Source organism: Lissotriton vulgaris, chromosome 5 (genome assembly GCF_964263255.1).
Source record: "Lissotriton vulgaris chromosome 5, aLisVul1.2, whole genome shotgun sequence".
Lineage (NCBI taxonomy): Eukaryota > Metazoa > Chordata > Amphibia > Caudata > Salamandridae > Lissotriton > Lissotriton vulgaris.
The window spans coordinates 1727336122-1727362530 of NC_141693.1; the positions used below are offsets into that span (position 1 = coordinate 1727336122).

A 26409-nucleotide genomic window follows, 5' to 3' on the forward strand; every position below is an offset into this window, starting at 1 on the left:
AGGGCACTTCTTTAGCAGGGACACCTGCTTGGAATTGCCACCTGAAGACCCGTCTCATATACGTCAATTCCTTCTTCTTGAATGCAAAATAGATTGAGGTTGTAGACATCTGTTAGCAACATGTCTGCATTAGTATGTGCCACTTTCAGCCTATAACAAATTTGAATAACTAATCAACTTCCAATCTTTTTTCTTTAGTACGTGGGTTTTAGTAAACATTCAAAAGGATCAGGGCTGAATTCCTTTCCCCCTTCCAACCTTTCAGAAGTACTGTAAGGAAACCATCCTTTGCAAGGGCGAGGGAGGAGGCCCGTACCATTAGACTAGAGCTGAAATAGATCAAGAGGCCCCCCATACAGCGATCTAACTGCACAACTTTTGTAGTCGGGCAAGAATATTCGATATACCCTATAAGCGGCACTAAAGTTTCTATCCAAGTTTCCTGAAATATAATGATATGGAATTGTTCCAAATATGAAATAAATTCATCATTATCAATTATACTGCTCAAACCCCCAGATTCCATGAACAGATATTCAAATCCTTTAATTCATGTGGCTAAGGGGCTGATGACATGATTCAATCACCATAAGAATTTGTAGATAATGCAGCTGCAAACCAGTTCCAGTCGGAACGTTGTTGTCTTGAATTTATGGCCCTAATCCCAGACGCTGCTTTTGGAAAACTGGGAGGAAGATTTACAGTTACTGGCGCTTCCCTGCATATCGGCAGGGATGCACCAGTAATTGTGCGCCGCAGCTCCGCCACCCATGATGCGTCGCATTTAGAATGCGGCGCACCATGAGGCAAAAACGGCACAGATGCGTCACGCATCTGTGCTGTAAAAGTGGCGCATTGCTGGAGTTGCGTCGCAAGCGCGACGCAGCTCCAGCAATGATCAGGGGGGCCCTATGTGCACAATGCTGCGTCAATCCTTACGCCTGCTTCAAGCAGGCGCAGGGTTTTGACGCAGCATGGGCCCAAAAGTGACTGAGTGAAATCTTGAAGATTTCACTCAGCCACTTTTGGGAGGCGTTCCTGCGCCGGAATGCCTCCCCCTGCGATGGTACACCTCTTCTGGCGCAGGGGTTTACAACGTGACGCATCTGAGAGATGCGTCACGTTGTAAATACCCCGCACCATGGCGCATTCTTTTGCACCTCCGCTGCGTCACAAAAGTGACGCAACGGTGGCGTAAAAGTGGCACAAGGGGCTTGTAAATCTGCCGCTGGGGATGTTGTCATCTTGTGTCGGAAGAAGTGTTGTTGATGTAGACGGCCCCACAGCGCTTTTCAGGCTGGAGTCCCTTTTTGAACTTCCCTGCCAAGACAACGTATGTGTTGCAAATTATGGAAGATATGCATTCCCGACATACCAGCTGATATTTATGCCACACTTCCTAAAAATAGCTTTGTACTGGTTGGCCAGCTTGGCATGATTGTGCGTAAAAAACATTGCCATAATGGGCTCGGTTTGATGGTGAACTATCCTCTGCCTCAGGGAAATGCTGTGGTTGGGACTTGTTTTGGTCAGCTGAGTGTTTTGAGAAGATACCTATACTTTCTCTCTCTTTCAGCAAGGTAGTTCAAGCCTTAATAACATATAGGCTTGTCTATGATAATGCATTATATTTGGGCCTGCTTGATTTCATGATTGGAAATTGCAGGTGGTCCAAAACGCAGCAACCCGGACTCTTCTCAGTCTGCCTTTCGGCACACACGCCTCCCTTTTTCTAAGGTAATTGCACTGGCTTCCGATAAGGAAGAAGATCTTCTTTAAGACCATGCTGCTAGTACATAGGGCTCTCCATAAGTCTGGGGCTGTCTATCTTGGAGCAAGGATAGACTTTCATGTTCCACTCAGACGTTTGCTCTCTGCCAATCTTTTTCTGACCAAAACTCCAAGGATGCAGCAGTCCACAATAGGAGGCAGGTTCTTTTCATTTTTAGCACTCTCAGCATGGAACAAATTCCCTCAGGAGTTATGGAGCATCTCAGTCACCTCCCAGTTCCAGAAGAAACTGAAAACCTGGCTTTTTAATCCAGATCAATAGGTAGGTCCCTTAGTTGTTGGTCACCTTGGATGCATAGCACCAGGACACTCCTTGGAGTAACGGAGCGCTTTATAAACCAATATTACATTGCAGTTTGTTGCAGGCCGGTGAAATAAACTCTATGGCTATATCTTCAGATGTGATGTCTGCTAACTCAGGAATATCAGCCAGCAGCCTGAGAATGTTGAAATGAAATGAAATGAAAAAGAGATTTCTAAAGCGCAAACCAGTTACCTGAAGGTGCAAGGCGCTAGCTCCTCAGAACAGACGGACATGGTAAGATCTTAACACATGGCTAGAGGTTAAACAACCATGTCTTCAGCGCCTTCCTGAAGCCAATAGGTGAGTTGCCTCCTTCACTATTTGGGGGAGAGAATTCCAGAGTCTAGCTGTCCCAAACAGATAGCTTCTACCACCCCAAGACTTTTCTTAAACCTAGGAATAATCAGATTGTGAGATTGAGCTGAGCGTAGGTGACGTGCAGGGACATACAGGTGAAAATGTTGCTTGAAAAAGAGTGGCCCTATATCATGTGTTGCCTTAAATGCTATGATACACAAGGCTTTAAACTCAATGCGTCGCTTCACTGGTAGCTAGTGCAATTCCTTTAAGTCAGAGGCAGCTGACTTATGCTTAGGGATATTTAACAAAAGTCGGGCAGAAGCATTTTGTATAACCTGAAGTTTCGGCAGGCATTTAGACCTGAGATTAATGAACAGGCCATTACAATGTTGGTGCAGTTTAGCACATCCAGATTTCCCCTTTTTTTGTATTCAGGGTACCATTGTATATTAGTTGTTGAAAATGATATGCCTGATCATGGTCTGGTTCTAGGGGGCTAATTGAATTTACTTCTTTATAAGGCAGAGAACCTTCAAGGAGTTGAGAGATAGGGTTAAAGACTTGTTTTCCTAACCTAGCCTGCAATTACTTTATCAGGCCCTTGCTTGAAATCCAAACTTTGGGCACCAACTGACAAATAAGTTAAATTGTTACTCTTTTTGGAAGGTATACTCAGGGGTGTCACAGCTGGTATCAAAAATACCACTGTCCTTTGTACAACTTCACTCCCTGAACAAATAGTTATATTTGTTTGAAAGGTGAACAGGTGGCATTGCTTTTCTCTTGTTTATGTTCATCTTTTAGGCAAGTGTACAAGAATCATAATACATGCTTTTTTCCCTTTGTGGTCTCAAGAGGCTGTCAGGTTGATAGTTGGCATGGTTGTAGAAAGCTTCTGTGGCAGCTGTAGCACAAACGTTATGTAGGGCTTCTCACAGCCTTAATTTAGGGAATGTTAGGGGGTCACAGTTGCGACCCCTGGCACTGCTTTTGTGACCCCTGGCCTCAGGTGCAGCATAGGCTATACCAAGAGCCGAAGGTAAAAAGTGTGGTGATGTTCACTGCTAATGTTCTGTTCTGCAGCTTACGCTGTGACCTTCGCCAGGCCAGAAAAGATTACAACAAAAAATCCTCAATTCAAAAAAAGAGTTTTTCAGAGCGGAACTAGGAAATGCTCAGAACAGGCCTCGCAAACTCTTTGAGATGATCAAACTCCAGTCGAACAAACTGTCCAAAACAGCGAAAGAAAGCTACAAGTCTCTCTTTCCTCCGAAGATTTCTCCTCGTTCTTCGCAAACAAAATCATAACCTTAGATACAGAACTCAAAGCTGCCTCACTCCCCCCACCAAACACGGACCATCCGCCTCCTCCATCACTGCTACTGACACTGACCTCACCCAAGAACCTAGCGCACTGGTCTGAATTCTTACACTACGATGAAGACTCGGTCGCAAATATCCTCTCCTCCTTATACCCGAACAACCATTTCAACGACCCGCTCCCCTCGAACTGTCTTGCGACGATTACCAAATCCATTATTCCTTGCTGGACCACGATAATCAATGCCTCTCTCTGGCAGGGATCAATACCAATCTCACTGAAAGCAGGACAAGTTCTCCCTATTCTAAAAAAGCCATCGCTGGACCCAGCCTCCCCAGACAACTTTAGACCAATCTCCAACATTTCCATCTTGGCAAAAGTGTTGGAAAAGTGTGTTCACATACAGCTAAGTTACCACATCAGCAACTTCCATCTACTAGATGACTGCCAATCCGGCTTCCGACCAGGACATAGCACTGAAACCACCATGCTCCACGTTGTCGATGATGCTCTTCAAGCCCTGGACCAAGATAAAACTTGTCTCCTAATCCTCCTGGATCTACCCTCGGCCTTCGATACTGTCAACCACGAGATGCTACTCGAACGCCTCAAACTTAGGATGGGTTTAGACGGCACAGTACTCGACTGGTTTAGTTCCTACCTCCAAAACAGATCTCAGAGATTCCCAATCAATGGTGAACTTTCCTCCTCCTCCATGGTCACGGTGGGAGTCCCTCAAGGATCAACGTTGTCCCCCACCCTGTTTAATCTCTATCTAGAACCCATATGTAGCCTGATGATACATAAAAATGTAATCTCTGGCGGAGATCCTCACCATGATGAGGCCCTGAAGTTGACTGTCCATTGGCTAGCCTCAAACCAACTCAAACTCAATGCTAACAAAACTGAGTTCCTTCTAATCTCCCTGCCCAAGAGCAACTCTGAGATACAGACTTGTATCAAAGCTATCACAGCCCTAAACTGTTCTCCGGCCATAGTGGACTCTGCCAAATCACTGGGAATCACCTTGGATTACAACCTAAACATGCGAACCCACATCAACTCAATGGCCAAATCTTCCAGATTTCACCTGAGTTACCTATGGAAACTGAAACCATTTCTAGCTGCTCCCAACCTAAAACTAGCAGTCCAATCTCTAGTCATCTCTTGGTTGGAATATGGCTGCCCCACCCTCTCTGGTTTACCCAAGATCACTCTGGCACCCTTAAAAGCCTGCCTCAATGCAGCCACCAGGCTACTTACGGGCTCTAGAAAATTTGATCACATCCCCCTCACCTGAAAGCGTTGAACTAGCTCCCTCTCGAGGCTAGGATTCACCTCAAGTTGGCATGCATCGCGCACAAGGCCCTACACCACAACTCCCCTGCGTATCTTGCACAGAAGCTTGCGATATCCGGAGGAAGTAGAAACTCTCGATCGGCAAATACCTTCCTACTCGGGCCTGCACGTTTTAAGAAAAAAAAAACTACAATCGCTCTTTCACCGGGTCTGCTCCAAGAATATGGAACGCCTTCCCGCCTGACATTAGAAGCATCCACTCCCTGGCACGCTTTAAAAAAGAGGCTTAATCCTTCCTCATGGCTAAATTCCTTGGCTAACCCGCTACACAAGCACCGAGAGACGTATTACCTTTGTGATACCCTGTTCTATTGTATAATCCTTGACTCTGTAAAGATCACTGTGTTATAGTTCTCTTTTTTTGTTTTTTTTGTTTTTCAGCCTCGTAATGTAAAGCAACCCTGCACTTTCCTCCCTAATGTATGACCATATATTCTGTAAAATGTTCCTATGTCCCTTTTCACCCCTACCCTCCTTGCACATACCCCTTTGACTCCCTGCCTACCATATGACCCTTGTTTCTGTGTACTCCCCCCCCCCCGATTTATTGCTATCATTTGTCAACCGATCTTTCTGTATTACTCTTTGAACCTGTAAAGCGCTCTGATACCCTCACGGGTCAAGTTCGCACTCTATAAAACTTTAAAATAAATAAATAATAAATTAAACTCTTCGCTCTCTAAAGGAGCTGGATTGGACTGTATACTCTACAGAATAAAACTGAAAAATTAAATACTATAAGATACACATTTTTTTAACAAGATGTTGTACATTTGCATTATTTTCACCATCTGGAAATGAATGTATTTGAATGAAAATTTGCTCTCTGTGCTTTGAATGTGTGAGAACTGTGTTATTATACCCCTTCCTCAGAGGATTCAGTGTCAAAGTTCATATGTTGACACTACCTGTGATGTCATTGGGTCAAAGGGTGGTTATGTGATGTCACTACTGCTGCCCCTGTCATTTTGGTGAATTGACGCTCATCGGCTCCTCTCTGATTTTCCATTTGACAGCCATGGAGAACAACCCCATCGCAGTAAGCACTGTATAAATACCATGACCATGCCATACCATGTATTTCGTCTAGTGTTGCCTCACCTCTCCCTTTCTAATATAGCTATAGGGATGTTTTTATGACAACATTTTGCTAGTGTGAATAGCCGTGAACGTTTCCATTACTTTTATCAAGCAGTTTGGTAGCAAAGTACTTTGGTAATATCGTTTAGTGCGGACCTGTGCTAGGAATTGTTGTCCTTGACTCCAAAACCTGTAGAAGTGGCAAAATTGGCCTCCAAGCAAATGCTCCACATAAAAAGGAAAATAGTGCCTCAAACAGGCCTTAGAGCACATTTTCCTGAAGCCAAAAGAAACCTTTATTGGAAAAACCAAGCACCGTGATCCCGAATGGACTTTCTACCACTGCGTCTTCCTGAAAATAAGGCAGTTGGGTCCAAAGTGTGGCTGGGGTCCCCCCTCTGAGAAGGGCCACTCAGATAGGGTGACCAGATGTCCCGCATTTGCCCGGATAGTCCTGGTTTTTCAAGGTCTAACCCGGTGTCCCAAATAAAGAGATGTCCCGGTTTTTGAGAGAGAGTCGGGTGAGTCCGCACATGAATCCCAGTGTGGTGCAGGTTCACGTTTCCTCTGACCCTCCCTTACCACCAGGAACAGAAGTTGAGCTATTTAAAGAGCTCTCTCGCTTCATACTAGTAAAAGAAGTTCATTTGCCTCTCAGGCAGCAGAGCAGGATCTAATGAGGGGTGAATAGATGTCCCATCACCCCAAGGATCATTAGCAGATTTCTCCCGGGTCTCATCCAAGAGGGAAGGTGTATAGGTGTATGATATATATATATATATATATATATGAACGAAACTCTTCTCAAAAACAGCAAGAAGTAGAAGCCACACAGGGGAATCCTTTGAGGGGTCTTTTATTGCCACGAACACCAGATAAAGGGCGAATGCATTTCGGCGTGGTAGAGCCTTCGTCAGCGCCATCAGGTGTCTATAGGAGGCAGGCAAACATGGTGATTGAAATACCTTCTCTCTCCTTGTCAGGTGTGAGCCGGCTCCGCCCCTCAGACAGCCAGCGTGGAAAGTGATTCGCTGTCCGGGTACTCTGTAGGACGCCCAGAGCGTCTATACTACAGGTACCGAAATGCTGTGCGTTGGTCTGGCACAGCCTCGGTGGAAATGAAATTTTAGCGGGCCACTCACACCCGATTGTTACGTGGCAATGACCTCCTCTGTTCCCCCAACTGCACCAACCTCCAGTGCCAGCAGTCCATTAAGCAGGCGTCGAACCGAAACTTCAGTTCACCCAAAGTGGGGTACAATGTCTCCAACACTGCTCGTTGTCTTGCTGAGTCCAGAAGCGGGTCCCCGTCAACCCAGTACCCCAGGAAACGAGAGAGTCTGCGGATGCAGAAGCAAGCTTTGAACGGGACCACTCGTGAGTGCAGGGACTTCCAAAAGCGCGTTACTGGCACTCGCGCTATAACATGAACGAAACTTTTCTCAAAAACAGCAAGAAGTAGAAGCCACACAGGGGAATCCTTTGAGGGGTCTTTTATTGCCACGAACACCAGAAAAAGGGCGATTGCATTTCGGCGTGGTAGAGCCTTCATCAGTGCCATCAGGTGTCTATAGGAGGCAGGCAAACATGGTGATTGAAATACCTTCTCTCTCCCTGTCAGGTGTGAGCCGGCTCCACCCCTCAGACAGCCAGTGCGAAAAGTGATTCGCTGTCCGGGTACTCTGTAGGACGCCCAGTCGTTTATACTACAGGTACCGAAATGCTGTGCTTTGGTCTGGCACAGCCTCAGTGGAAATGAAATTTTAGCGGGCCACTCACACCCGATTGTTGCGTGGCGATGACCTCCTCTGTTCCCCCAACTGCACAAACCTCCAGTCCCAGCAGTCCATTAAGCAGGGGTCGAACCGAAACTTCAGTTATATATATATGATTCAACAAAATGCCCAAAGTATTTAAGAGGCACACAACAGTCCTCTGCCCTCCGGACTTCCTGCTCAGCATGCCTTTCCACTTCACAAATCATAAAAAGGCTGACGCGTTTCAGGGAACCACCCCCTTCCTCATGAGCTGCTGTGAAAGACACTCGATAATGCACCATTAACATTTCTGATTGTTTATTTAAACAAGCCCCCCAGTGGGCGTGTGCTAAGTGCAGCGTCGAACAGAGTCTTCTGGGACTTGTGGTCCAATATGATGGATCAGCTGTTTCTTGGCTTTAAATATAGTCCAATGATAAACAAAGAAGAAGGACATAAAGTGCAAACCCTCATTATAAAATAAAAACCCTGGGACATATTAGCAACGGACATATTGCCGCTTTTCCGGCGATCATAATTTCGCGACATTTACAATGCGCCGCTCACATGCATTAGCACATGGTAGCAGCAGTTTTCCTAACGCCTCGCCTTGCATCGCTAATTAGATGCAAAGTAGGTGTTCCTGAGGAAAACAGCATTGCAATACGCGCTGACACAGCTTCGCCAAAATAACGAGCCAACAGCGGACCCGCAAAGTGATGCCTGAACTCGCGCTAAGTCCCCCATTATCGCCTGACTTTAACATCTATGTCCTATGGGAGGTGGATTGTGAGGTTAAATTCACACTTCAGTATCAGCGAGCTCTGCCATTATCCCTGATCATTTATCTCCGGATTTCTCGCGTTGAAGGGGTTTTTTGCCACTATCGCTGGATTTGATATCGCCAATACACAAAGCGTTGTTAATACAGCGCTATCATGGCGATAAAATCCAGCGATAGCCGGCGATAGAAATAAACGCGCTAAGCATGTTTAGCGATAATTATCGCTGCGTGTTTTTAATATGCCCCCTAGACTTAATTCTTTTGTTGATACTTATAAACGGGGATCTGAAAACACTTCTCTACTTGGTACTCTCATTTATCCCTTGCTTAGTTCAGTTTATAACCTTTTGTCGGAGTTCATAAAGCCCAGATCCCAATAGGACTCCTAATTTAACTACAGTGTCCATAATGCTAAGCGGATCCATTTTCAAAACACATCATTGCGCCGTTCTTCTTTACAAAGATCTTAATATTATGCACCAGTCAATACAATTTACATAGATGCCCGCCATTTTATGCCTCGAAGGAATAATTCCATGTCGAGCTGGCGGCACTTAAATTCAATTCAATTCAATAAAATCTTTATTTCGATTATTCATCATAAAAGACAAGTTCATCCACTATTAAAACAAGTACTCCCACACTTAAAATACACCATATAAATAAAAAATAATATACAAAATTACTACTCCATTTCGGAAAGGTTAGAGGTACAGTGGAAAATAAATAGGAGAGTTTGGGGAGAATGACCATCTTTACCAAATTGATTTTCCCATAAATGGTTAAAGGAAGATTTCTCCATCTACTGAAAAGATGGTCTATTGGAACTTTTTTGGAAAAAGGTGGGGGACGCCCTTCTAGATGTTTTTAAAACCAGGGTTGAGGTTAATCTCTCCTTAGTCCTATTCGGAGATGATGCTCTTTTTCGTCAGACAGCCTCACAGCGAGACAGAGGTCTTTTCTTATATATGATTCTATTGGCACGGAGAGAGATCTGCATCAAATGGAAAGACCCCCTCCCACCAAAAAGAGGGGACTGGCTCAAAGCCTCGCTTGTTATGACCCGGCTAGATTATGAAGGTGCAGAGGATAAGTCGATTAACATCTGGCACCCTCTTATGAGTTGGGGGCGAAGGCTAAGAATGATTTAGTTGGTCCAATGATTACACCAAATCCCGTACAAAAGGGTATGGGTCAGGTGACCCAAGCGTGTGCGGTAAGCCGAGAGGTCCACAGTTAGTGAAAATGGCTGTATAAGTTCCGCAGAGGCTTGAAAGGTGAGATGAGGACAAAAAAAATAAAATTACTACTCCAATCATCAAAGATGAATACATAGATAGATATGCATAATAAAACGGCATCTTAAAAAGAGAATTGGATAAATAAAACTTTGTGCAGACTTAGTTTCAACAACACGTGCTACAGAGGAAACAGGTTGTCTGCCTTACAGTGACAGGGCAATACAGATCATAGCTCAGACTCCTAGAAAGTGGGGCCCATCTTGACTCTATGTACTGCTTAACCCCTCCACCCCCCCCCCGTCCCCTCCCCCCCCCCCCCGTTTTTTGGTGCGAATGGCCCATGCCCAGCTCAGAAACTTTGTCACGTCAATCACGTTGAGGGAGGTGGTGTCTGATTTTAAGATTCGGCACGCAACCATCGCCGACCTTGTATTCATGGACATGCATACTGGTTTAAGCCATTTTAACCTAGGCAGGTGGTAAGCAGGACAAGCACATAGAAAGTGATCTATGTTCTCAATGTGATCCTGACAGAATATACACTTGTCACATCTAGCAGGGTTCCATTTACATGCAAAGCATTTTAATGGCAGCCTGCCTATTCTGAACTGGTGGTAGAGCTTCCGATCTTGAGGCTTATTGATAAGATCCCAGTAGGCTTCCATAGCGGTCTCGTCCCCACAGTCCAGCCCAGGCCAAAACACAGTCATATTTTTATTTCTATGGCTGTCTTCCTGTTTTTTATTCTGTAAATCTGGTCACCCTACACTCAGAGGAAAGAATATGAGATAAAACCCAAATATAGAACAGTGCTTGTTACGACCTGTCATCAAAGACCTGCAGGCAAACCGCATAAATTAGGTTAGGACGTTCTGTTTTCCCCCGAGTCTTTCATGATCTATTCCTAATGTTGCTGAAAGGGGTTTGTTTGGGTAGATTACATTCTTATTAGTAAATCCAGCCTTTATCAGCACTTTAAAACAATTGGAATGTATGCGAGAGAGCGGCTTTGGCGACTCCGAGGAGGAGATCCCGCGGGAGGGAGGGGGTCACAATGATTGTAGGACCCAGAGCCAACATCGCTAAACGCCGGCCGCGGCCAAGATTGAGAAAGATTCGATGCAGGAGGCTGGCCAATTAATAAACAATGCACCACAATGGCCGAAATTATTGGTAACGAAAACTTATAAAACAATGCCACCTAGTGGTTCACACAGGATGTTAACCAAGAACTGCTAGGACTACAGCCCGCTACAGAGAAAATGAACTGTACCAGTAGGTAGCAAGGGTACCAACGGCCTTAACGCAAGAGAGGAAAATGAGCCACCCATCCTGTTCCTTGGTAGCAGAAAAAAAGCCATCACTTGGGCTGGAGTGGGTCCGTCAAACTCCACGGCGTCGGAGCCACTGCACCTGCCGCACAGTTCACAGCTATGCTCCTGAACTGTATAGACAAGTACGGTATTGACATGTTTGAAGTGCTAGGAAACACATGTCCATTTACAACAGGTTTTAAACATTTTCTGAGTGTGTGACTGTTTTTTCTCTGTGCTGAGTTCGTCTAAATTGAGCTATGTGCGCGTGCGCGTGTTGCTACAGGTTCTGGCATAGTGTGATAGCGCGAACCGGGCGCGAGCCATGATTTCCCCACTCAAAATCACCCGGGCCCAATGCATACCTCAGTAGTATGGCACTGCGGCTGGCACCATCCGCTGACCCTGGCAGCGCTCCCAAAGGCCGATACCGACGGTACCGGCTGTCCATCACCCTCTGACTAATGCGACACTGTGGCATATGTCAGGTCACCCAAAACTATAAGAAGGTCCTGGGCGAACTGGCATTATTATTCTAAAATATAATCGGTATTATTTTTTAAATATATATTAGATTTTTAAACTTGCTATTATTGTTAACAGTATAAAACTAGATAGACAGTGCCACCAACTGGCAGATTGTCATAAAAATGTCAGGGCCTTAAGAAAGAAGTGCTGGTGCAAAACCCCAGCAAGCATCGTACAAACAACTTTGCACCCACCCTAGAGTGTCATCCGGGCTTCAGCGGTAGCAACCAGTGGCGTAGCAAGGTCAGGTGGTACCCGGTGCGGAAAATGTCTTGTCACTCCCGACTTGACAAAATTGTAAAAATATGTGTTTAAAACACATATTGTTGCCAATTTGTCACCCCACTCAGTGATGACACCCAGGGCGGCCCACACCCACCTTCCTACGCCACTAGTAGCAAAAGCAGACAAGGCAGGAGGAGAGATGCTAATATTCCTTCAACTAAGACCATTTCAGCACTTCAGGAAAATGGAGACGTTCAGCTCCCATGATGTAGATGCTCGTCAAACCATAGGGCCTTATTCATGAGGCCTTGAGACAGTTGTGCACTTCCGTTGCATCACTTTTTGTGATGCATCACCGACGTAAAACATTCACCCTGTTGCGCCCTAATACCAAAGTGACGCATCAAATCAGATGCGTCACGTTGCAAACCCCTGCGCTACATTATACCTGCGACAGGTATAATGTATGAAGGGGGGGCATTCCCACACAAGTAAGCCTCGTAGAAGTGACGCAGTGAAATCTATAAGATTTCACTGCACCACTTCTAGGATGCAAATGCGTCAAAACCTTAAGCCTGCCTCATGGCAGGCATAAGGGTGACGCAGTGCTATATCCATAGCCATCCCCACTGTATTGCTGGAGTTGCGTCACCTTTACGACACAACTCCAGCAATGCCTCATTTTTGCGCTGACAGATCTGCCATTCCTTGCGACATGATGCGTCATACAGTAAATATGACGCATCCATCATGTCGCAAGAGGGAGCAATGAAAAGTGATGCATCGCTGTTCTCACGCACTTTTCATAAATGAGGCCCTCAATCTGTAGCACTTTATTTTGCTGTCTAACACCATGTCTGCATTTTCCTCCTCTGCGTAGAGAAAGGAGTTGGGCCTCCCTAAAACTGTTGAAAAACATGGAAATGGATTTCCAAATTAGATCCTCACTCGCTTGAGCTAGAAACCTGTACTATGTAGAGGTCAGCTCACTGTGTGTTTACTACAGCAGTTCATCAGGTGGCTGTGTGACTAGTGCCAAAACCACGTGACATACAGTGGCACCTTTTGAGCTGGACTGCCTCAGACTGTGACAATGTTCCCAGAGGAGTAGGCACCAAGCGATGGAATGGTTTGGAAAATCAAGGAGAGGTTGGCACACAATGGCCACACTCCACTCTTCCACATAAAAAAAAGATGGCAGCCGGAATTCCGGGCTGCCAATGATATGGGCATGGTATATACATAAGCACCCGGGGACAGGGAATGAGCAGTACTGGGATGGGACTGTGGGATTGCCTGAGGGTAGGGTCTTGAGTAGGTACGAAAGAGTGCTAACGAGGGGCAGCAATGAATCAGTGGCCCAGCAAGGCCCTTTGTGCAGCGGTTATGGCTGGCTGCAAAGGATGCTGAAACTGCTCGGCTTTCTTGGTAAACATTACAAGCTCTGCAACTTGTAAAGTTTAAAAATATTTTGCAGACTTCGTGTCGCAGACTCGCTAATGTACACTGCTAGTGGTGGAACCGTATCCTAGGAAGTGCTTAATTTAAGCCGGTGGTTTCCAGTGCTGGGCACCAACACTTAATTGTCAACACCAGCAGTTATAACAGTCTGTCACATGGTGGCGATATTTTTCTAATTTAGTGTTGAGCACAACAACTGTTCATTAATTCAGCCTGCATTAAAAATTACTAATACCTGCCGTCAAAGCCATTCTTATACCTCTAGGGGCCTGGAATAGTCTGAATTGTCACTCTTGTAGCAGTGGTGATGGTTAGTAGTTGTTTTGGTATTGTCATTGGCAATGTTGGCAGAGGCAATGGGTGATGCACACTGCAGTGGTCTTCTAACAAGAGCCCCGGTACTTATGTTTTTTTTTTACAAATCAAGCACTTTTCCTAGGTAGCGGCTTTACGAGATTGAGGTCATGATAGTAGACGGCCAGGCCTTTCCTTGTAGACCTGAGTGTGATCGAGGGGGGAGGCGACCTCCCTCCTTATTCTTGTCTAGTCCACTGTGGAGGGTATTACCATGGCCGGAGCTAGTAATGTGAAGATTACGTTTTTTAAACTTACCAATAAAAATGGAATGAAATCGAATCAATTGTCGCCCCCTACCAAAGTGCCAAGTAGCATATACTGGTGGAAAAAAAGTAAACGAAGCGGCACCAGTTTTCTGAGTCTAATTATTTTCTCTCAAGTTTTTTAAGTTGAACACTTGCATTTATGTGTGCAGGCTGTCATAGGGTTTTCCTGACACCATGTAACACAGTGGCCCAAGCATGTGCCCTACAACTGTCTAAGCAGAGTGGAAAGATGGTGACTGCTGCACAGTGCAGCTGTCACTGATGACCCCTTGCCCTAAGGAATGAAAAAAGGGTGAGGTTTGAGTGCTATGGGTTTTGAGTGCCTACCATAAGGTTTGGTAGCAGAATGCTGAAGCGAAGCTCGGAGCACGTAACCAAAGCAAAGCTGTACCTAGAGTTATTTCTTTCTTTATTTTGAAGTTTTAAGTGCTGTGATGATGCCTTCCTGCCACTACAGAACGCTGAAGCATTTGAAAGATCACGCTGGAGGGTTGAGGTAATAGGTAGACTGATCGCTCATGTTTCACAGGTTCACTCATGACACTCCCTAGAGTAGCCGCTTGCTTTAGAAATTCCTTTCATTCATTCATTTATTCATTAGCTCATCCAGTTCAATTTCGTTCCTGCAAAGCCTGCTACTTCTAGTCCATAGCTGGATGAACAGCACAAACTGGTTGAGCGACTCATGATGGATTGGAGACTCTTGGGAGCTTTTTACAGGTGATTGGATGGCCTCTAGCCAGCATAGCTTAGCTACACAATAGAATGGTTGTAAATAAGCTTCTGTGCCTTGAGCAAGGTCACTCTGACTCAGTTATGGTGTTCCCAAGCTGATAAGGGTCAGGCTCCTTGGAGCCGATGGCCTTCACCAGGGATGTTTGCAGCAAAGTTTACATGGAGTGCCCAGGAAGCGCTGAAGATGCTGCTCTGAATAATATATGCCTATACCAGGCTTCAATGTACTTTTGTGATTATTATGAAAAGACCTTGAGAGGAATGATGTAAATTGCAAATATTAGCGTATAACTTCTCCTACACATTCACTAAATTATGTCACACATTATAAATCACATTAACATTATGTTATGTTAGAGAATTTGTAAAGCGCATGGCTGTCCCAGCAATGGGGTTTCCCACCACTCGTTTTGGAGAAGACAGGATCAACAGATGAAACAGAGGTTTAGACAAAAAATAGCCACATTTTCACGGCCCTTCTGAAAGGCCAGTGATTCTAGATGCATCTAATAGATAAAGGCAAAGTGTTCCAAAGGGTGGGAGCTGTCGCAGAGAAGGAACGCCCTCTAGCTCGTGCTCTTCTCGCCTGAGGTACATAGGCTAAATGGAGCTTAGCCAAGTGCAGGGCACGAGAAGGGGCATAGGGGCAGAGCCAACTAGAAAGAATGGGGGGACCTTGACAGGTGAGAATTTTGTGAGAGATACATAGGGCCTTAAAAAGAATTCTCTGATCCACTGGGAGCCAGTGCAGCCTGCGGATAGAACTACCCGGAGGGACCGCGTCAACCAAACCGGATGAGGCATCACCATCATCCACAGAAACAACATCCGAATCACGACACCCAGCCGACGACACCCAGCTGATCCTCTCCCTCACCAGAGACCCGGACACCGCCAGAACCAGCCTACATGAAGGGATGAAAGATGTCGCCAAGTGGATGAAGAACAGCCACCTGAAACTGAACTCAGACAAGACGGAAGTCCTCATCCTGGGACCATCGCCCTCCGCCTGGGACGACTCCTGGTGGCCCCCAGCCCTGGGCACTGCTCCCAAGCCAACAGACCACGCACGCAACCTGGGCTTCATCCTGGATTCCTCCCTCTCGATGACCAGACAAGTCAACGCCGTCTCCTCATTATGCTTTCACACCCTTGGCATGCTTCGCAAGATCTTCCGATGGATCCCGACCGAAACCAGGAAGACGGTCACCCAGGCCCTCGTCACCAGCCGACTGGACTACGGAAACACCCTCTACGTCGGAACCACAGCCAAGCTACAGAAAAGACTCCAACGCATCCAGAACGCCTCCGCCGACTCATCCTGGACATCCCCCGACGCAGCCACATCTCCGGCCACCTGAGGAACCTGCACTGGCTCCCCGTCAACAAGAGGATCACGTTCAGGCTCCTCACCCACGCACACAAGTCTCTCCACGACCTGGGCCCCAAGTACCTCAATGACCGCCTGACCTTCTACACGCCCACCCGCCAGCTACGATCTACTAGCCTCGCCCTCGCCGCCGTACCACACATCCGAAGAGCCACCGCCGGAGGCAGATCCTTCTCCTACCTGGCGGCCAAAACATGGAACTCCCTCCCCATCCACCTTCGGCTGACCCAGGACCACCTCGCCTTCAGGAGACAACTCAAGACCTGGCTGTTCGAGCAGTAGCGCACCCCTTCCCCCAAGCGCCTTGAGACGGTATACACCCGTTACAACGCATCTTTTACTCCGCACTACCATTACAACGCGACTTTTACAACGCATACCATTACAACGCATTGCGCTGGGGGGCGCTCTAGGATAGGGAATAAGTATAATTTACTATCCAACACCTTCCCTAGGGTCCACGGGGACTGGAGTTAGAATAGTAAATTATACTTACCACTATCCAGCACCTCAAAGCGCTATGCGTTGTAATGGTATGCGTTGTAATGGTCGCGTTGTAACAGTAGGTAGTTCTAATAGTATGCGTTGTAACGTCATACATCCCCTTGAGACCCTTCCGGGTGAGTAGTGAGCTATACAAGTGCTATGATTGATTGATTGATTGATTGACCAATTCCGATGACACCATCACCGCCGCCGAGCACCTCCACTTTCAGATACACACCGACCCCAAGACCACTCTCTGAGGCACCCTCATCTACAGACCCCTGGGACCACGCACACAATTCAGCGAAACCATTGCAGACTTCATCAGCCAGCACGCTTTTATCTCCTCAGACTACATCCTCCTAGGGGACCTCAACTTCCACCTGGAGATAAACAATGACAGCAACACCGCCGCCCTCCTGGACAACCTCGCCAACCTTGGACTCAAGCAACTGGTGAACACCCCCACCCACTACGCCGGTCACATGCTAGACCCCATCTTCTCCTCCAGCAAGCACATCTCCTTCAGCTACTCCACCGGACTACACTGGACAGATCACAGCTGCGTCCACTTCAACTTCAGGAGAACCACGACCCACCACCACCCGCAACAGGTTCCCCGCAGAAGCTGGAGCAAGATCACCGCCGGCCAACTCACCACCTCCCTCAGCCAGAACCCTCCCACCAACACGAGGGACCCCAGCGAAGCAGCCCGCAACCTCACACAGTGACTCACCAACTGCGCCGATGACCTTGCACCACTGAAGAACCCTCCCAGCAGACCCGGCAGCAAGAAAGCCTCGTGGTTCACCAACGACCTCAAAAACTCCAAGAAAACCTGCCGCACCCTCGAGAAAGCCTGGCGCCACGACCAGACAACAGAGAACATGACAGCCCTCAAGAACGCCACCCGCAAACACCACCAGCTGATCCGCACCACCAAAAGGACAACATTCAAAGAACGTCTGGACAACAACACCCACAGCAGCAAGGAACTCTTCAGCATCGTTAAAGAGCTCTCCAACCCCAGCGCCTGCAACAACGACATCACACCCTCACAAGACCTTTGCGACTCACTAGCCTCGTTCTTTCACCGCAAGATTGCCAACATACACAACAGCTTCGGCACACAGACCACGCACCCAACCACTGTACCAGCACCCCCCACCACCACCTTCTGCAACTGGACCCCGGTCAGCACCGAAGACACCACCCGCACGATGAACACCATCCACTCCGGCTCCCCAACCGACCCCTGTCCACACCACATCTTCAACAAAGCCGACTCAATCATCGCCCCCCATCTCCGGGACATCATTAACAGCTCCTTCGCATCCGCCACCTTCCCGGAGAGTTGGAAATATGCCGAGCTCAGCGCCCTCCTGAAGAAACCCACCGCAGACCCCATGGACCTCAAGAACTTACGCCCCATCTCGCTCCTCCCTTTTCCTGCCAAAGTCATAGAGAAGACCGTCAACAAACAACTCTCTGCCTTCCTCGAGACAAACGGATCCCTCAACTCCTCGCAGTCCGGTTTCCTAGCTAACCACAGCACCGAGACCGCCCTCATCACAGCTACCGACGACATCAGGTCCCTGCTCGACAATGGGGAAACAGCTGCACTCATCCTCCTGGACCTCTCAGCAGCCTTCGACACCATATGTCACCGCACTCTGATACAACGCCTCAGCAACACCGGAATCCAAGAAACGGCCTTGGAGTGGATCATCTCGTTCCTCGCCGGAAGAACCCAGAGAGTTTGCCTCCCCCCGTTCCAATCCGCGACCACCGAAGTCATTTGCGGCGTTCCGCAAGGATCCTCGCTCAGCCCCACCCTCTTCAACGTCTACATGAGCCCCCTTGCAGCCATCGCACGCCAACACAACCTAAACATCACCTCCTACGCCGACGACACCCAGCTGATCCTCTCCCTCTCCAACGACCCCGCCACCGCCAGAGCCAGCCTCCAGGAAGGAATGAAAGACGTCGCGGAATGGATGAAGCTCAGCCGTCTAAAACTGAACTCAGACAAGACGGAAGTCCTCATCCTGGGACCATCCTGCTCTGCCTGGGACAACTCCTGGTGGCCCCCTGCCCTGGGCACCGCCCCCAAGCCAACGGACCATGCACGCAACCTGGGCTTCCTCCTGGACTCCTCCCTCACGATGTCCAAGCAAGTCAACGCCGTCTCGTCATCCTGTTTCAACACCATGTGCATGCTCCGAAAGATCTTCTGGTGGATCCACACCGAAACCAGGAAGACGGTCACCCAGGCCCTCGTCACCAGCCGACTGGACTACGGGAACACCCTCTACGCTGAAACCACAGCCAAACTCCAGAAAAGAATCCAGCCCACACAGAACGCTTCTGCACGACTCATCCTGGACATCCCCCTTCACGGACATATCTCTGACCACCTAAGAGACCTGCACTGGCTCCCCGTCAGCAAGAGGATCACGTTCAGACTCCTCACCCACGCACACAAGGCTCTCCACGACATGGGCCCCAAATACCTCAACAGCCGCCTTGCATTCTACACACCCACCCGCCAGCTCCGATCCGCCAGCCTCGCCCACGCCACCGTCCCACGTATCCGCAGATCCACCGCCGAAGGAAGATCCTTCTCCTACCTGGCGGCCAAGACATGGAACTCCCTCCCCACCCAACTACGGCTGACCCAGGATCATCTCTCCTTCAGGAAACAACTCAAGACCTGGCTGTTCGAGCAGTAGCGACTCCCCCTCCCACCAGCACCTTGAGACCCTAGCGGGTGAGTAGCGCGCTTTACAAATTTGCTGATTGATTGATTGATTGATTGAACCAGACACTGAACAGAACTTTGAAAGGTTGAAAATGAGCCACGCTGTAGCATTTTGGAGAAACTGAAGCATTTTGATCAATGTCTTATTGGAACCAAAAAACAGAGCGTTGTAGTAATCCAGCCTAGAGAGTATGGTGGACTGAATAATCATCTGAGGCGTGTGGGAGTCAAAGAACCCCAGAATGGGTTTTAGACCTCATCGGAGTCCAAAACCTACGCCCACTACCGATTTCGCCTGGGCTTCAAAGGACAGAGCATTGTTGACCCAAACTCCCAGATTCTTAACTGTCGTTTTGAGCTGTAGGTGTGATCCTAATGAGGGAGGTCCCCAGTGGTTGCCCCATAAATGGGTATCACTTCCTAATAAAAGGATTTCGGATTTATTCAAGTTTAACTGGAGCCAATGACCACCAAGTCATCTTGAAATTTGGCTATGTTCTGTGTTGAATTATTGGAGATGGAAATACTAAAGTTGCGTATCATCAGCATAGGATATCAAAGTAATGTTGCGTGATTTCGCCACCAGAGCTAATGGGAGAATGTAAATGTTCAACAAAGTAGGGCTCAGTGCGGAGACCTGAGGGACCCCATAACGTAGGGTTTGAGCCTGGGATTGGTAGGGAGGTGAGATGACTTGGAAGGATCTGTCAGATAGAAAGGAGGTGAGCCAGGTAAGGGCCTCACCACCAATTCCGATTTCCCGAAGACGTTGGAGAGGATCTCATGGAAAACAGAATCAAATGCTGCGCTTAAATCAAGCATAATCAGATCACACGATCTGCCCTTCAACTGAGAAGCACAGGTGCTCTGTAACCGACAGAGCGGATTAATACACACAGATGAATACTTGATGCAGTACCAATCTATAATATAGCAAACAATGGAGCATACTATCAAGGGGGTTTATCTCCGCTTTTTTGGCTTTAAAAGCCAAGAAAGCGGAGATAAAATTATCTCCCTATTACCTAGCTGTCGCTAACACCAGTTAGCGACAGCTAGTAGGAGATAGCGACCATCTTGGGCCCAGCTTTGCATGTCAGTGATATTTATCACTAATGACATGCAAAGTGGGCGTGCCAAGATGTTAGCGACTGAAAACAGTCGCTAACATCGCTATCTCCTATTACCAACTTTTGGAGATATTCGCGCTAAGAGCGAATATCTCCAAAAGCTAACACCTGCCCTGAGCAGTTCTTAACATGGAAAATTTGGCTGGTCAACACACTGTTGACGCAGGCTCAGCTACGCACAACCTTAATACAATTTAACGATCAAACTGCACTTTAAACATAGTCTATTTACGAGCTACGTTTTTGGAATTGTGGTCGTGAAGAGTAAAGCACGTGTCTAGTGGGAGAGTGTCCACACTTAGCGTTTTTGTCGGATTGAAAAGCAGAACTGTGTTGGACTTGGGAAGTTCAGACGAAGACACGATCTAGTTGTGTATATCATTGCCCCTGACGAAGGGACCCTACTTTTGTCCCGAAATGCATTGGGCGAACTATGATGTACACCAAAGAATCTAATGCTCTACATTGTATATAATACAGTGAATTTTTTGTGAATTTTTTGTAAATATTGTGATGACTATATGTACACTTAATATTTCTGAAAAAAAGCTTGACTGAATGTCAAGATGCATATGAATTAAAAATATGAAGACTATGTTTAAAGTGCAGTTTGATCGTTAAATTGTATTAAGGTTGTGCGTAGCTGAGCCTGCGTCAACAGTGTGTTGACCAGCCAAATTTTCCATGTTATGAGTAGAGTATTAGGGTATACTCTTTCAGTTACAGCACACAGATCAGAATAAAACAGTTAAATTCTTTCATGAATAAGGTGTGCTCGGTACACAACAGTTTAATTGCTGAGCAGTTCTTAGCCATGTTATCCAATGGGAGGTGGATAACATGGCTAAGAGCATTAGCGCGGTAATGCATGAATATCGCTGACTTTTCAGCGATATTCATGCTTTGTGGCGATTTTTATCGCATTTGCGATAAACCTTGGTAATACCAAGGTTTATTTGCGGTAAAAATCGCCGCAGCTCAGCGGTAAATTTTTGTCTCTAACCAAGCAATAGCGATAATTATCGCCATTGTTTGGTAATATGCCCCAATATGTTTTGCATGTGTCGTCAGTACTAATGAAGCACGTTTATAAATGAAAAATGTGCGCTCAAATTTATGAACACATGAAATGCAATCGGAGAAACCTAAGCAGAAAATGTAAAGTTCAAGTCACCATTTTCTTCTTTAATTGTTGCTTCAGTTTCACATATGGTTAACTGCAGCAGTCAATGGCTTGCACTAATGTTACCCCTGTTGATGTATATGCAAAATATGTCCAAGAGATCTCAATCTTAAAATGGACATGGCTTTTACAAGGATTAGAGTGCAGATAACCGGAAAAACAAATCTAATGGAGTGTTGTGTCTAGATGTCAATGAGGGTGGCTGTCATTATCAGTTGATACCCCTTCTTTGCCCTTTGGTTCAGTCCGTGCGGTCCCTGGTATCAGGGCAGGAAAAGAAAATAAAGAAGGCCTTGTGCACTCTCTGTAGTTTCCACTCCTTGCCCTCTCACAGTCCTTCAGCAGCAAATAAGAGGCTGCTGAGGGGCTAATGGTTGAAGATGAAATGCCATTGGAAGATCAATGGAGGTTTAACGTCACATCCGCTACCCCTAGCATCCGGGTGAATCAGCATCTAGGGTCTTTGAGAAAGCAGTTGCATCTTGGTGGTGGTGTGTGAAAGAGCTTCTTAAAATGCAGAAGGGCCAGTATTCGAGGACTAATGTCACTGTCTTCTTTTTTAGATATGGGAAAAGATCAGACAAGGAGCCATGGATCCAAGCTGGGGAGATCGCCTACTGAGAAGTATCAGGGTGAGTGGAGTGCTCTGGAAACAAGGATTCTCCTCAATGATGGTTAAACCTGTCTATATTTCTACATGCCTGTGTGCTCACAAAATACACTAATTAAGCTGCATCTAGGGGCTCAGTGACTGAGAAGCGGCTTTGGTTTCCATCACTTAAGGCCAGCTGCCTAAATCCACCCTCCACTTAGTTGTTAATTTGTCTCCTTTCGAGACACTAGATTTGGGTTTCCCTTTGACCAAATAGTGTTTTACTTGTCAAATTCCTTTTTTTTTCTTCGGGCATTCAGAAATTTCTGAATACACAACAATGGTTAGAAACAAATATTAAAAATTATAGAAAGAATCTGAACATTTGCGTTCATATGCGAGAACATATATATGTGCATAAAAAGACAAACATAAAGAGTCTGAGTCACAAATACTTTGCTGTGCCTTAGTCTTAGAGTATTACTGCCTTACTCTTGCATTCCAGTCATTTTACAGTACAGGAGAATGGATGCCCTGGTTTACAATGATGTTGGGAAAGTGACAGATAATGTTGCTATGGATGCATCTGAGTCACTTGCAAATTATGCTTTAAATGTTAAATGTCATATACTTGTAAAGCGCACAGCTGCCCCAGCAAAGGGGCGTCCCGGTGCTGTATACCGCTGGGGAACCCATCCTGCCTTTCCCTGTGAGATGGTCCCTCCTGGGCATCTCCAAGGTGAAGACAAGCATCCCTGGCGCTGATGGGGCCGTTAGTAGAGATTAAGCAAGCTATTGCCCAGAGTTGCTGAGTGGGACACATGGTTAGAGTAGGCACCGAGGCGAGAATTATCGAGTCCGCTGACCATGGCCCAAGACCCTGCCGCGTCGGGAATCGAACCCTGGTCCCAGGTCGACCTCTGCTTTCGGGTCTGCCGCCTCTAACCAGTGAGCCACACCCCTCCACTTAATGAGATGCTACTCACTGTGCCCCAGCCTCTCAATATTTAGGGACATCACCTAGTCAGAAAACCTCCTGTTACATACATCCCAGTATCACTTGGCACCATAGAAATTGATCCAAAAAATACAAAATACATATGGATGCTTCAATATTTTAATTTATATTGAAATTTAAGATGCCCTCAGTGTCTGTAACATATTGTTTAATTGACATCTCCTACAGGCCTATCTTTGGATTTATGTGCCAGTCACTTTGGCTAACACTGACACTCTTCTATGTCTATCACTGAGATATGTGTGTCTGTTATGTTAGTGGATTTGTAGAGCGCGGCTTATCACCCATGAGGGTATGTCTTAGTTTTCCATCACTGAAAACTCTATGTCTATGGCTGTGACTTGTATGCGTTTGTCAAAGAGATCACTCTGTGTATGACAGGGACTCTTTGACCCAGATTGACTAATGTTTGCATTAGCATGAAACAACGCAAATCAACGCAAAGTCGCTAATCGTATTAACTATAGAGCGCCAAAGGTGCAAATTTAGCTGCACACAAAGTGAGTATATAGGAGCCTTTGTGACTATCAAATATATCTTTGTGTATATGACTGTGACTCATCTGTGTGTATCACAGAGATCTATGTGTCTATGACACTGACTCTTCTGCGTCTATCATTGAGTATTCAATGTTCATGAGTTTACTTTACTACTTCTGTCGCCCAGATCTCTATGTCTACTATTGTGACTCTACTGTGCCTATCACTGAGAGCTCTGTGTCTCACTGTAACTCATCTCTGTATATTGCAGAGATCGATGTGTCAATGACTCAGACTCTTCAGCGATTATCATTGAGACCTCAGTGTTCATGACCTTGACTCTTCTGCTTCTATCACCCAGCTCTCTGAGTCAACGATTGTGACTCTTTGGTGTCTTTCACTGAGATGTGATCTGTTTCTATAAATACGGTTTATGTACATGTGACTATGACCCATCAGGACTGTATGTGATTTCATAGAAAAACTATTTCATGGAATACCATTAGAAAGAAACCTTATCATCTAAACTGTTTAATGGACATTTTCAGAATGAATGGCATTTATATTTTTGTAGAAAGCAATTCTTAGAATACCTTTTTGGTAGAAATTGGCTTTTGAATGCTTATTTTGTAAGTGCACATGCAACAGTTGCAGGTTTTACTATCAGAAACAGATATTCATTTATGTGCTTTCCTTCAGGGGACATTATTTCATATTCATATCTTTTACATTGTCAAACAATTACTTTGGATCCATTTAATTTGCTGACCCCTCACTACCCTTCATCATCACTACCCCTTACAACCCTTAAAGACCATCAGTCCCTGCCCCCTAATATTTTGTACATCTAAACTACACAAATCCCTAAAGACTAAAAGCCATTTCTACCCCAAAAATCCACCATTCCTGAACCACAAAATCACTCTCTACCTCTAACTCAACCTCTTTCTATGCCCACACATCACACACCCAATACACCTTAAAACACCTCAGCACATCCAAAGTACACCCATCCCTGAACCCTATAAAAGCCTCATCACCCTCAAAAACCAGCTATCGATGACCCATAAAAACTCCTCATCACCCTAAACTATTCATCTTTGAACCCTAGAAGCCCCTATCTACATCTAAACTCCACCGATCCCTGAATCCTTAAAACCTCTCACCACACAAAATTCCACCCCATCCTGAATCATTAAAACTCTTCACCACCCATGCCACTACCTTAAAAATCCTCACCAGCCCTAATGTCCGCTATCCATGAACCCTGAAAGCCCTCAACACCCTTACACTCCACCCATCCTGGAAATCTAAAAACACCTCACACGCCTAAACACCACTTATGCATGAACCCTAAAAAAGCCTTACCACCCATACATTCCACCCATCTCGGACCTCTAAAAAACCCTTTCTATGCCCAAACTCCAAATATTCCTGAACCCTAAATGTCCCTCATCATGTAAATATTATCCATCCCTGAACCCAAAGTTGTCCTAAACCCTACCCAAGTTTAATGTCATTTAATGCAATTAGCACTCAGTGATAATGAGGGCAAGTGGGAATTCTATTCATCCCCATTTTATCACTGACCTTTCTAAATTACCTTTTTGGAAGTGCTTGGATTATGGGCACTGTAAAAGGGGACACAAAAGGTTGTGTAAAGCACTCACAAACGTATTATATTTTCAGAAACTGGAATGTTGCGGTCTATTTTCTCCGACAGCATTCTTCCCAGAAGTAGTGTATGTTCCAAATAGGACTATGAATGTATTTTTAAAAGCATGCGCACAGCTCTATGGGACAGATAGGCCATGCATTACAAAATGTCAATAAAGTTATTATATGACTTGGATTAAATAATCGCAGCCATGTAACATGCGGTTGACCACATATCCCTCTGCTAACCTGCTTGTCATATTTCTGCCACAGGAAGTTGAACTCTCCGTCCCGGCTCAAATTTCAGGAAGCAACAGAGCGGAAGTTGGAGATTCTCCCCTGTGATTCGCCACTAATTCTCCCACGTGCCCGGCTCTGGGAAGGTCCCACAAACTGTCTTCTTTGTGTGAAATGATATCAAGAAATGTATGTGTATCATGTGAGAAAACCCTGGGAATAAAGTCGGGAAGGAGAGAGACTACTTGTGTTTTTTGTTTTCTCTTTTACGCCTGACCCCTATACACGAATGGGTAGTTTGTTGGACAAAAACAGTGCTTGATTGGTTCAGGGTCACAGAGGAAAAAAAGTAGGTATTGAAGTGACCTTTTAAGGCTGGTTCCAACGGATGAGTCTAAGAGCAGGGGCAGTACGCTGGAACAAGGAACGGGAGCCTACTGGTGGTGGGACCTTCTCAAACAAGGCCAGGTCCCACGTTCTTGACCATTTTACTCAGAAGTTTCTCGCTGCTTTTGGGTCCTCAAAGTATTTCACTCCCTAAAATTAACCTCTTTGCATGCTTTTGCTGCTCATTCAAACTTTTCCTACCCTCCCACTCACCCTAACCTGGTTCACCGATCTTACTTAACTCACCCTCTTCCTCACCTGCTCCAAT

General features: G+C 46.2%; 1 protein-coding gene across 2 annotated transcripts in view; it reads left to right on the forward strand.

Annotated features, from left to right (window-relative positions):
* Positions 1–25998, forward strand: part of LOC147717049 (pancreatic polypeptide prohormone-like) — a 66366-nt gene extending 40368 nt beyond the window's left edge. For both annotated transcript variants that reach the window (XM_086920475.1, XM_086920474.1), the window contains exons 3-4: positions 22336–22404; positions 25791–25998. In XM_086920475.1, the coding sequence (XP_086776601.1) occupies positions 22336–22393 (58 nt within the window). In that variant the 3' untranslated portion in view covers positions 22394–22404; positions 25791–25998. The remainder of the gene's footprint in view (positions 1–22335; positions 22405–25790) is intronic.
* The last annotated feature ends 411 nt before the right edge of the window (positions 25999–26409 follow it).